The sequence below is a fragment of the Gasterosteus aculeatus genome, chromosome 18, assembly GCF_964276395.1.
Source record: "Gasterosteus aculeatus chromosome 18, fGasAcu3.hap1.1, whole genome shotgun sequence".
Classification (NCBI taxonomy): domain Eukaryota; kingdom Metazoa; phylum Chordata; class Actinopteri; order Perciformes; family Gasterosteidae; genus Gasterosteus; species Gasterosteus aculeatus.
This window is the reverse complement of record NC_135706.1, coordinates 3,550,505-3,563,092: the sequence shown is the minus strand read 5'-3', so window position 1 is coordinate 3,563,092 and position 12,588 is coordinate 3,550,505. Positions and strand designations below refer to the sequence as shown.

At 43.4% G+C, this 12,588-nt stretch overlaps 1 protein-coding gene across 4 annotated transcripts in view; it reads left to right on the top strand.

Annotated features, from left to right (window-relative positions):
* Positions 1–12,588, top strand: part of bach2b (BACH transcriptional regulator 2b) — a 72,529-nt gene that overhangs the window by 37,253 nt on the left and 22,688 nt on the right. For 3 of the 4 annotated variants that reach the window (XM_040160330.2, XM_040160332.2, XM_040160331.2), the window contains one exon: positions 10,525–10,779. In XM_040160330.2, coding sequence (XP_040016264.2) covers positions 10,525–10,779 — 255 coding nt within the window. Of the gene's footprint in view, positions 1–832; positions 959–10,524; positions 10,780–12,588 lie in introns of those variants that run through there. The other variant, XM_078093980.1, reaches the window with a different exon arrangement.

The following is a 12,588-nucleotide window of genomic DNA, read 5'->3' as shown; positions in this document are numbered from 1 at the left end:
CGCTTTTAATAATGCAGCATATAATCCAGTCTCGGGCACACTGTGCTTGCAGCCCCTTGGCCTGCCAATCACTGGCCTAATTAGCACAATATCTGCTCCTTCCCTGCCTGCTGCTGGAAAACCCACCGCGTACACTAATCCAAAACCCTCAACGGCCACTTTCCCTGCTGGTGGTGATGGTTTCGGGCCGTTTTCGCTTCCTTCGTGAGTTTGTTTTCCGTATTTGCTGACTGAGGTGTCTGCAAACACCCTGCTTGTTTCCTTGTTGATTCAGCCAATCGCACAGGAAGAGGTTTAGGCCATAGCATTGTTGTGTGTGCACGTGTACCATGTCATTGCCGGTATGAATATCTTGCACAGGGCAGGAAACGTGACAAGCATCCGCTATTCTTTTCAGATTTTATCTAGATTTTAAGACTTACTCTTTTTTTAATCTCCTCCAAGGACATAATGTTTTTCAGCTTGCTGTGTTTTTCTGATCTTAAGCAGGATTCTGGAAATAAAGTATAGATTTGAATGAAACTCGGAAAGGTGTTGCGGAGTTCTGGCATTATCCGACGGCCGAGACGGAGCAGCTCTGCTTCAAGTGGTTCGGGACAGCGAGGCCCAGTCTATAGATAACCCCAGTGTTTCTATCACATGTGCAGCGTGTTACCATATAAGATGGCAATATGACTCACCCCACTCACTGACCTACTATGTGGGAAGTCATGATTCATGCAGGCTGCATTTGAGCAGGGAGGGCCCAAAAATACTCTGGCATGCCATCACACATACACGTACACATCTATCACAATCACACACTCGAGCATACCTTACTCGCTCAGTCATACTCACCACCCACAGACACCGATAGGCTCAGATGCTGCTGGTAACACACGGTGAGAGACATTAGAAAGTTGTCAGAGCTAAGACTGGAATAACAGGATGACTGGATCTGTGCCGATGGCTTTTTGAGGTAATGCCAACGTATGCTTGCAGCTGACGGTTTTTGTTTTCTACTTCTGTGGCTTTGAATGGACAGAAGAGACGATCCTTAAGACTTTTAAGTCAGGTCTGGTTTTGTGCCACAAGTAGCCTTAGTGAAATGGAATTCAGCCCTTCTGCCATGCAAATTGTACCTCGATGGCGTTCTGCTTCAGAAGAATGGATTTGGCTGTTTGCTGCTAGTGTTAATCTTAGTCAGCAGAGTACATATATTAATAGCCTCTTGAGTGTTAGAGTGATATATGCAGACAGCGCGATGACACCGAGTTTTGAAAACGTGTTTCATAAAGTGATCCTCAAACACATGGCTTGGAGTGCGAAGGCACATCCAGCACCAGTTGTCTTTCTGTCGATCAAAGGGAATGACACGGTGTGCGTTTCTCATACCAAGCTTTCACCTTGCAGACTTGCCTTTTTTACATAAACCTCAATGCATATCGAGTGCATGTGTTTGTTTTCGCTAACAATGAGTCTCTTACTACGTAATCCAGCTCTTTTCGATGGTTTCCCTACCGCTTGTGCTCCTGATTGTTTCTTTAAAAAGGTAAATCTCAGCGGTGGTTTGAGTATTGATTCACCGCCTGCACCTTTTCTATCGCTGAGAGATGAAGTGGCTCTTGTGTTAATTAGGCCGATTGCAGATGGATGCAGGTTTGTGCAGATGCTCCCTCTCACGGCCGACCCTATTCATCAGTGTCAGCAGCAGGACGGTCCGCAGCTCGGCAGCACCCAGGGGGGGGGGGCCTCAGCCTCACCTGGGCAACCCCACTCATCTGACTGCAGTAGAACTGCTAAGGACGTGGAGGGACTAGAGATTTAAATGCGATCGTGCACAACATTTCTAGAGAGTCCAGTTTCATCTTCAATACCTCGACCAGGCGGGTCTTTCTTTGTTCAGGAATTGATACTGCTGGTGTCTTTGTTCAGTCCCTGGATCGAAACACAGGGAGACAGTATCGATTTTTGTCCGGAGCAAGAAGCACCTGATCCATTTATAGATCCAGCCCGAGATGACTGTGCCCTCAATTTACCTTGAACTTTCTTGAACGCCACCTATTGTAAAAACTGTACTGGTCACATTCTGCATACACTACGTGTTGCTAGTGGAATAGTTTTCTTAGTATGTGTTTTTCTCAAGACACATGGTCTCCTTAAAATCACATATCTATTACTCAAAACTGCATTGTCAATTGAAGTTCAAGGTTAACATATTCTCTCCCTGATTAAGTTGGGTTAAGATTTAATTTATGTAAGGTGGCAATGCTATTCTAAGACAAGGAATGACATTTTACAATTCATTTGTTTCAATTTAAAACATTAGCCACATTGAAACTCATTTTGAGAATGTGGTTTAGTTGTATGGAAGCCTAATGTTTGCTGGAGACAGGGTTGCACGAGTGGACCTACTTTTTTAGTTTCAATTGCATATGTAAAATTCTTGAATTATTAAAAATATCTCTTTACACTTTCCTCGGTATGTATTCCGCTGAGCATCAGCAGTGTGTCTCCGACGTTTCCGTCTCGCATGTGTTATCTCAGGATCAATATCAGCAACCCGCTGACCTTCTGAAGGGGTGTTCACCTTATCAGCAGTGAGGGGAATGAGGAGCCTCTGCCATAATTGTTAGTGAGCCTTCAGTGGCCGTAGTGGAAAGCCCCAAAAAACTGCTCGCCTTCAGTCTTGTCTCACAATCTTAGAGGATATTACTTGTTGTTTTGCTCGTTTTATCGCAAAACACCACAACTCTATGTTCCTTTTTCATTTGTTCTTCATGGTGTGAAGAAACTTCTCGAAGCCTAAAGTTTTCCAGACGGCCGAGGGAAAACCCCTTGGCGTATTAGTTGTCTGTTTTAAACAAGCTTCCTTTCTCTTACTGAGAATTACCCTTTGAAGAATAGAGACTGACCAGCATGCTTTTTGTCTGCAATACCAACAGTTGTGGATGAAATCCTCATTGAGTATTGGAGACAATGTTGTTCTGGAGAGTTAACCCATGGACATCCACGTAAACAGTGATAAACCCTTCAAGCAGGGTTGATGTCACACCGTTTGTGCACAAACCATCTTAGATGATTCAATTTATTTGAATGAGATTTACCGTTTGACAAACAATCTTACACAATGAGTGTGTAGTAATGATACGGGGGGGGGGACGGGGGGGACAGGGAGACATTTGATAACCGTAAAGCTCCATTCTCATTAACACTCTCCGTAATGGCCCCCATAAACCAATCCCACTTTAATCAATCCCTGTGCCTGAGTATCCCTATTGATGTTGTAATGAACCACAAACACGATTTTGTGATGATCTCTGCAGTTTGTCTTGCAGCAAAGCACCATTGCGGGTATGATTGGCGGCACCTCCTCGGCTCTCGATAAATATTACAGGAGAGCTTTTGTGGTACATTAAATGTATGATGTACGGCACAAACATGAACTGAAAAGTTGTACCAACCTTGTATTGTTTAAGAATCATTTCATGGAAAATCCTTGTTCTACTTTAGCGTGACAACACATTTATTAAAGACATCCTGGAAAACAAACTGACAATTAGACATTAGCATTTACACCACGCAGGAAAAGATGGATGCATTGTGGGAGATTACATGCCACTGTATTATATTATTATTATATTATATATGCATACCAGTTTGCCTATACACACCAGCATACAACCCCCATCTTCTCCTGAAAACACTGCAGATGATGAACGTTAACCCCTTCATTAGTGAGTGGCATCACTCATTCCTCACCAAGCGCGCCCAGCAGGTCAGCGTGAACACGACCTTCTCTGAATCCTTGGCCATCAACACCGGCGCCCCCCATGAGTGCGTCAGTTCACCAGTCTTGTTCACCTTGTACACTAATGAATGTACATGCAGTACTGCTAACAATTATGCTATAAAGTTCTCTGATGATACAGCCAACCTGGGCCTCCTGTCTGATACATCAGATACACACTCTAAACAATTTCACTGTAAATTAACGGTATTTTACTGGCAGCAAGGACGCCAGGAATTTACAGTTTTTTACGGTATAATACCGTAAATGGTTTTTACACTATGTTACCGTAAAATGGATTACTGTATGTTACCGTAAACTTGAACCAATTTTACTGTGAATTAACCGCCATTTACTGTCAGTCGACGCTAATAACTTTATTTACAGTCCCCTACCGTAATATACGGTATGTTGTCGTACATTGGATTACAGTTTGTTACCATACGATTACTGTTTTTGTGTTATAAATACCAGAGTGTTACCGTTTACTTATAACGTATACTTTTGCATTTAATTCCCCACAAGTTAAAGAAAGACAACCAAACTCATTTCGGTCATAGTGGTTGGAGTTTATTAGATGCCTTTAAGACAAACATTTTAGGCATTTGTAACCAAGAACAAAACATAAAATATGCCGCATGTATACAATAATAAAAAAATTAATCATAAAATTATTAGGAACAAAGTAAACTAACTGCAACAATACGCTATGGAACACTGTCAATTGACCGCAGCAAACGGCTGGCGTCCTTAATCCAGAGCCTCTGAAAAACAAACCAAAATAAAATATTTAGAAACACTGTCATTGGAAAATATCAAAATTACAAAGATGAGGAAGACAACAAGATGTAAGGAAAGAGAATGTTAATCATGCTACACTTACCAACGTTACTTGGAGAGACGAGGCAATGAGAAACTCCTCCGTGTTGTGTTTGTTTAACTGCACTGACAGGTGCATCAGCATCAGCTAAATGACCTGTAATGTAATGTAAACCATCATCAGACAGTTCCAAAAGATTATGTCAGCCTCCCCCCTGAATATCAGTTCCTTCAGAGTCCTATGCACAGGCTCAAGTCTATTAACTCCCTGAATTTACTTATTAATCTTTTTGTCTCACACCACATCAGAGGTGTGTTTTTACTAGGGGCAGTGTGAAATGTATCTGCCAGCTGGCGACAGTCTGTGGATGTACTGTATGTATGCTCTATGTTATTGTCTGTATTTTCTAAACAGCTGACAAATTTCCTTCGGGACAATAAAATCGATCTAATCTGATCTAATATTGCGCAAAGTATTGTTTAAAAGCAGCCTACTTAGCATATTTTTTTTTACATTCTATCCAGTCTATAGAAACAATAGAACCTTAATATTTTATCTCCCTGTCTAGTGCAAAGCTTTTATTTCTGGTGTCTTGCTATGGAAAGCAGTATGGAAGTATAGTAGTATTTTCCAAAGTATTAAAAACGGTACTTTCTGTCACTCTGACGAATCCTGCCTCAAAAACTAATCCGAGGGTATGGGGAAGCAGATAGTTTCACTGGAGGAAATGAAACCCCTGCGAAAATATCCTCTGCATGTTACATTCAAAGAACTTACTTTACAGTAGGAATTTTGTGTCCGAAAAGCGCTTTATTAAAGCATACCTGGAAAGTGATTCTCATTAGAACTTTACATGGTAATGAAATCAAAATGAAGTCTTGCATTGAGCTGCCCAGCATCATGATCATCATCATCATCATCATCATCATCATCATCATCATCACCAACCGTGTTGGCATTTGCCACCTCTCACGGCTCCAAGGGCGATCGTTGCAGTGGCCTAATTTGATCCTTCCAATTACAACCATGTTCATCCTCTGTGTGATTACAATCACCTGGCAGGAGTCCGTCCCGCCTAATGGTGCACCGTGACACTGTGTTCATGTCAGTCTGCCTCCGACTGTACCGGCTCATTGGATAATGTTATTAGACTGCGGCGGCAGCAGTTCAGACTGAGGTTGTTTATTACAAGCAGCCACAGGAAGCGTTTGTGTCTTTGTCGAGATGTGGCCAAAGTAGATTTTCCACTTGACAAAATCCTCCCAATACTTTCAAAGATGTAAAAAGTATTGTCCCACAGTGAACAGTGCTGGAGAGCTTCTGTCAGTTATTTACAACTCATCACTTGCAGTTTGTGTTTCTGTGCCTGTTGGCCTCGTTTTGCTGCGCACGGATTCATTGCCTTCATCCGTCAGGAAAATATATAAAACACTCCTTACATGTTATTGTATCAAGTGAAAAGACAGCAAAGCTCCTGAAAAGGAAATCTGATCATTTACGTAACAGCATTTCTCAGAAATGGAGCAGCTTCTACTTTATATTAAAGGATTCTCCCTGGTGTTACCACACTGTTCCTATTTCTGACTTGACTACCACTTCGATTGGAAACACGGATGTTGTACTCACGCGGAAATTGCTACAAGAAATTCCAAAGAGGAATGAAAGAAGTACTTAGGAAATGAGATCAAGCTTACTTTGAAACTAAAGAAAGGCCAACAGTAAGCGTATTTTGACATCCATCATAGTCTAAAGTCCATCATTCTGCTTCTTCTTTCACCAACCAGACACCACATGCTTACTTTTCTTTTGCTGCATTCTCACGTCGCTTCAATGGCTTCGATGAGTACAACCTCATGGTGACTGACAAAATGCTCGTGTCACGGACAAAAGTATTCCCACCCAACCTCCACTGGTTTAGTGGCCACAGGTCTTTAACCACATCACAGTTAAAGTGCGGATGGTGACAAGTAAGATTTGAATACTTTTGCATGACAACAAAGGACGATAACGTAGCAAGGTCAAAAGAGATATCTTTATGATAGGGACAACCATGACTCTGCCGTCTGGGGGGCTCAATTCAGCGTCCGAAGTGCTCTCATTGTCCTCCCGTCGGTCCTTTATATATTTTGTGCCTTGCATATGACCTCTTCCTTCCACACACCCTGACCATTATTCTGCTGAAGCACAGAGACAGAGAGAGAGAGCGCACAGAGCACATCATGACACACTGTCAGACATTACCACCCCTCCCTCTTCAAGTCCCCAAACTAAGACGAGCCTGAATGCATGAAAAAAATGCTAAATTCTGGGTGTGGGGGATTATCTGACCTAACTAAAGGGGCATTTTAGCTGTGTTTCCATTGTTATAATAAGTGAAACCCGGGATCTGCAGATTACACGTGGCTCATTCTGAAAGCATCCTTGCATGTGTATCAACAAACCGTTCATTGTCAACAATTCAGATGGTGGAAGTGATTTATCAAGCAAAAATGTGAATTACTTGCTTGTTCCGGCTTCAAAAATTTGATTATTTGCAATTCAATTTGTGAATTAAATATCTTTTGCTTGCAAAGATTGGATTGCAGGAAATTCAGCAATTTGAAAACATCATTTTTGAATCTGCTCAGGTTTCTTCTCAGTTTCTTCTTTAGTTCAGTTTTTATAGGTCAATATTTTAGGAAATATACTCATGTGTTTGTTTCCAAGAGCAAATGAGATACAACACTAAGCTAGGCTAACTATGGCACTTTTCCCACAAAATCCCTGAAAGCATATCAGTTACTCTCCCGGTTTTACCGTGAATTGTATTTTATGTCTTTATGAATTAGACAGTGAGATTAAATCAAAACTCCTGTTTACAACTCTCACACAAATCATACAGGATAGTCCAAGTCCCATTTATCCAGTTGTGTGCTTCCTGCTTCCCAAAGATGCATGCATTATCATTAGGACTGTCAATACATTTTAAAAAATGAACTAATCAATCGCACGTTTTGAAATTCATTAATCGCGATTAATCGCCTCGGCAACTATAAAGACATTTTTTTTCTGTGTGCTCCCTTTAGCTCCCTCTGATGCACATTCTGTTTACAGTATGTGTGGGACTATTTGCACACATGCGGTGCACCGTACCTCCACAAACATAATTGCTGTAGAGCTAAAGGGTCTCTGGCCACATTAGTCTTCATCAGCCACCCTCAGATCAGCGGGCGCGCTACAGGAGCAGCCAGCAGGTGGTCCCTGAAGTCTGCACTGGCCGCTGCCGGAGCATACTCATCGCCATCACGCTGTGCTTTTGATCTGCACAGGAGTGTGAACAACTAACCGAGAAGGCAAAATTAGTACGGCTGAAAGAGCTGCCGTCAACAACTGGCCCACAAAGTAAAAAAAAAACAGGAAAGACTTCTCTTTTGCATCCATCAGCATTTCAAATCACAATTCTGCCGCAACTGGCTATTTTGTGGTACGTTTGTCTGGGTTAGTGTCTGTCTGTCTGTGTGTGTGTGTGTGTGTTGTGTGTATGAATATGTTTGCACTGTATGTACTGTATGTGTGTGTCTTGTGTTTGTGTCATCCTTACACCCCCCCACCCCCCACCCCCCTTCCACTGCAACAAACCCACCTACAGTCCAAGGGAAGACAGTGTGCATTCCAGGTTAGAAATAGCATGTTTGGGTTGTGCTGAACCTCGCAACCGCATGTGGAAACATTATTCTTGGAAGACAACGGAAAAATGTTTGGTGGAAAGAAGCAAACCATATAACAGTTGCACCAACCAGAACCACAGGAAAGTCTTGAATGACATAGTTGTTCCAAAACAGCCCCCACACCAGAAAAATCTGCTGTAGGAGTGGACTGCTCCAGTCAAATCGTCTCTGTGTTCCACGTAAACAAGTGTATCTATGAGTGGCCTGCAGGTAATACAACTAAATAAAGCAGTGTGGGCTCGCAAAAAGACAGCCCCCAATTCTCACTTCCCCCTTTGTGGACTAAAGGCACACGATGCATTCGCTTGTATCAGTAGGTTGCACCGCCGATTGCAAGGTGCTCTCCGATGTTGATGAGACATCGGACATGACCCCTTTGCACCCAACTGGTTAGACACATGCATAATGTTCTCAAAGTGGCCTCAACTCTCCCCCAAAAGCAGCTTCCTCATAGACCTCATGTCAGAAAAGGGTCACTGTCCCTGAGGCCGTTTTTTTTGCACCCACAATGCCCTAAATACGCACTTGACACTTTGCACAACCAAATATATCACTTAATAGGTTGCATAGTAAATGCTTCTGCGGTTTACTGTTTCATTTCTCAGAATATTCATCAGAGTCACGTCTCGATCGCCATGCTGATTGAGATCCGCAGGCTTTATCTTTTTTGCGCTAAAGCGAAGCGTCTGTTCACGCTTCTGAATCAGTTTGACAATCCCGGCTACATCCTTCACACACACATAGTAGACCCTTGTGTTATCTTTCTTCAGAATTTTTTCTTCTGAAATCCAGAATTTTCCACAGAATGAATTGCCTTCAGAAGGAAAACGGACGCTACAAGTGATCTAAGTCTCAGCTGACCAACTGAATGAGTTAGTCTTCTGATTAAAGGATGTAGCTTTGCTTCCTCTTTTTCAGGAACCCTAGCTTAGCACTTTTCATCCATTGCACTGCAGCTGTCTTTGCTGAACTTGGTTATCTAATCATTGCTAACCCAAAGGAAGTCTAACTATGTATTTTCATTGAATTTATAAAAGAATGTCTTCAAAAAAACTAAGCTAGAAAAAAATCAATTATATTTATAAGAAGCCCCTGTGGCCCAAAGGGTGTCTATTTTGGCAAGTAATACCACATGAAAACATCCAGCAGTTTAGATTATGTTCCGTCAGTTTATGAAGGAAAAATTGAATTAAAATCATTTCATGTTTGAGAACATTTTTCTGTGTGCAATCATGAACACACATCTAATTTGGAGCGCTGCGCTAAACTAGGACAAAAAGACACCCGATGTCAACGCATACATTTTAAGAAATTGCACACGTTATTCTGCTCTTGTCCAGGGTCCTTGAGTGTGAGGGGCTCCACTCCTGACAGTCAGCGTGTATTTTATTAATACATTTTGGCTACACTATGTGCGTAAATCAGTATATGTATGTATTAATACCAAAATGTCATAAATACAAAGTACAGCATTTCTCTAATATCATGGCTGGTTAAATGATTTTTGCCTTTGTTGTTGGGTCGAGCTAATAAAGTTACTGACGGTCGACGGTCAAACGTCTATTTCTGTGCCCACAACAGAGTATTTCTTCATTCAATTGTTTCCACAAAACAACCTCTGAGCTTTCATTTGGAGCTGCTGCCTGTGCTTATTGTTCACATTCCTCCCCAGCTGATGTTATCTTGCTGAGTGTGTCTAAGCTGCTCAGCATACCTTTACAGTGAGCCCCCCTCTTAGATTACAAACACATGTGGATCTCTACAGCCACGCAGCACACAGCCGGTACTTTTAGGCTAGACTCTGCTACCTTTCATTTAACTTTACATTTGTCGACCAGATGACCCCTTTTTTGCTGCATGCTATTTGAATGGGCTTTGGGGAACCATGTGAGTGGAAATGCTTGTGCACTACGCTCAAAGTCAGACGGATTTGTGTATGGATATCTCGTGCGATCGTGATTCCACGCACAGCGGGGAGGCGGGGAGGGGAGGGGGGAGTACAACGCCGTTTCAATCCGTCTTTTTAAACGTTTAGGAGGCACTGAGCATGTGAAGCGGAAAGCGTCGGTCAGGCTTGCATGTGTTGAATCATGAGGCCGGCTTGCAGCAGGGGGGCTGATGTCAGCCCTTGCGGTATGTGCTCGCTGGGCTCGGCTGTAAGTCGACCCCCCCACCCACCCACCCAACTCACCCTCTTTCCCCCTCCTCTGTTGTGCTCCTATTTCCAGGGCGTGAGCGGAATGTCCGTGGATGAGAAGCCTGAAGCCCCCATGTATGTGTATGAGTCGACGGTTCATTGTGCCAACATCCTCCTCTGCCTCAACGACCAGCGGAAGCAGGATATCCTGTGCGATGTGACCGTCCTGGTGGAGGGCAAGGAGTTCCGCGGGCATCGGTCCGTGCTGGCCGCCTGCAGCGAGTACTTCCTCCAGGCGCTGGTGGGCCAGGCGGAGAATGGCTTGGCCGTTAGCCTTCCGGAAGAGGTACGTCCATCAAACGCGCCGCGCTCTTCCCCCTGACAGGTTTTCTCTTGCAGGGGGTCAGAAGGGCCATCGACTTTGAGACAATGCAACCCTGAAACTCCCCACCAACACCAGGACAAAAGCGATGCTAACACGGCTCTCTGCACACTTCCTGCAGACATCCATAGCCACACGCGTGTACGATCAGTGGCCCCGGGCCCCCTATCCATGTGGAAAACAAGTCCACCTTATTGTACCCGATTTAACTTAAATTCACTTAACTTCTTTCAACCCAAACCACAATCTTCTCCTAAACTTAGCAAGTATGTTTTCCTAGTCCTAAAATTGGTTTCTTGGAAGGCGAATAACCTTTCACGGCGTAGTAAGGGCCAAACACTACAGATACAGTTTGGCCCAATGACAATGTGCGGTGCGGGTGTATCAGAGTGGCTTCACGAAGAAGACTACAGGAGCATAGCATCAGACCCATGCCGGATTCTGGTTTCGGTATCCGTGCAAACCTCATATTTATCACATGAAGAAGCAATCGGTTCACAGACTACAAATACTTGTTTCTACCTGTTTTCACTTCTTGGCTCTTTGTGATTGACCATAATTCCCACACTTAGCTGTTTTGGGGAACCGCCAGCTAATGTTAGCTGTCAGCTAACGGCACAGTGAGTTAGAAATAGCGTTTTCACATTTGAATTCAAACGTTTGCTCCGTTTTTCCACTACACACCAAATAATGCTTGAGACGGTTACTTTTGATTTCAAAACCTTTTAGATTTTACTCTTTCATTTATGATGTATTGTCACTATACTCATTTTTATTGTTTTATTTGCAGCGTCTTTGTCTGCTATGAGAGCGGATGGCAGCAAAACAGTATTTTAATTTGACGCTCTTTGGAGGGCAAAGACTCGGCGGAAGGTGTGAGAAAGTGCATTATTGAGCCCATAAGACCTGTGATTACCAATTAGCGCCTGTCTCACCCCTTCCACCGCCGTTTTCGGCGCCAGGAGGTAGCGTTTTTCGCGGCGAGATTAACGCCACCCCGGGCTCGGCGCTCGTCAGGTTTAGCGACACTCTCGCTCACCTCGGGCGCTCACACTTTGAACTGATCCCTCTTTGGAGCTCACATGATGAAAGCAGCCCCGCTGACGTATTGATGTCACACAGACCCACATGGGCTCACGTACGTGTGCTGCTGTGAAAACTGGGGCAAATCCCGCGTGTGTGCGTTGGAGATGTGGCTCCTCGCTGGGGCCGGCACACATCAATAAAGGAACGCCTGTCGAACGACTTTGTTGCTGAGAAAGAAGTCGGAGTCAGATTGTCGTCTTGTGTGAAATGAGCGTCTGGGGCTTTTTCTTCCCCCCCTCCTTAACTCAAAGAAGGGACTGCAGGGAAACGGCTCCTGGATGCTCAAAGCAGCATCTCTTTTTATTCACTCTCTGCGCTCGTGAATAATGCATGAGCCCGCTGTGTGTTTCAGGTGTGAGACGCTGTGGGCAAAGTAACATCTTTTAATGGTTTTAAACTAAGCCGTCTTTTCTTTGTCCATTCGTTCAATTTGACACAACATTTCCCACAAACATTGTTTTTGTCATTTGATCTGGGGCAAAACACCATATAATGAATGTATCAGCTTTATTCTGTCACAATGCAAAATGCATTTATTTTTATTATGACTGGGCTGTGCCTCAGGATTCAAAAAGGCATCGGACAAAATTATCCAGGCAGTAGATTGTATCTCCTCCGGATTAACGATACCTGCATTTCATCCTGTTTGAGAGGAGAGCTAAAAAGGAAATATACTTGTTTTTTTGT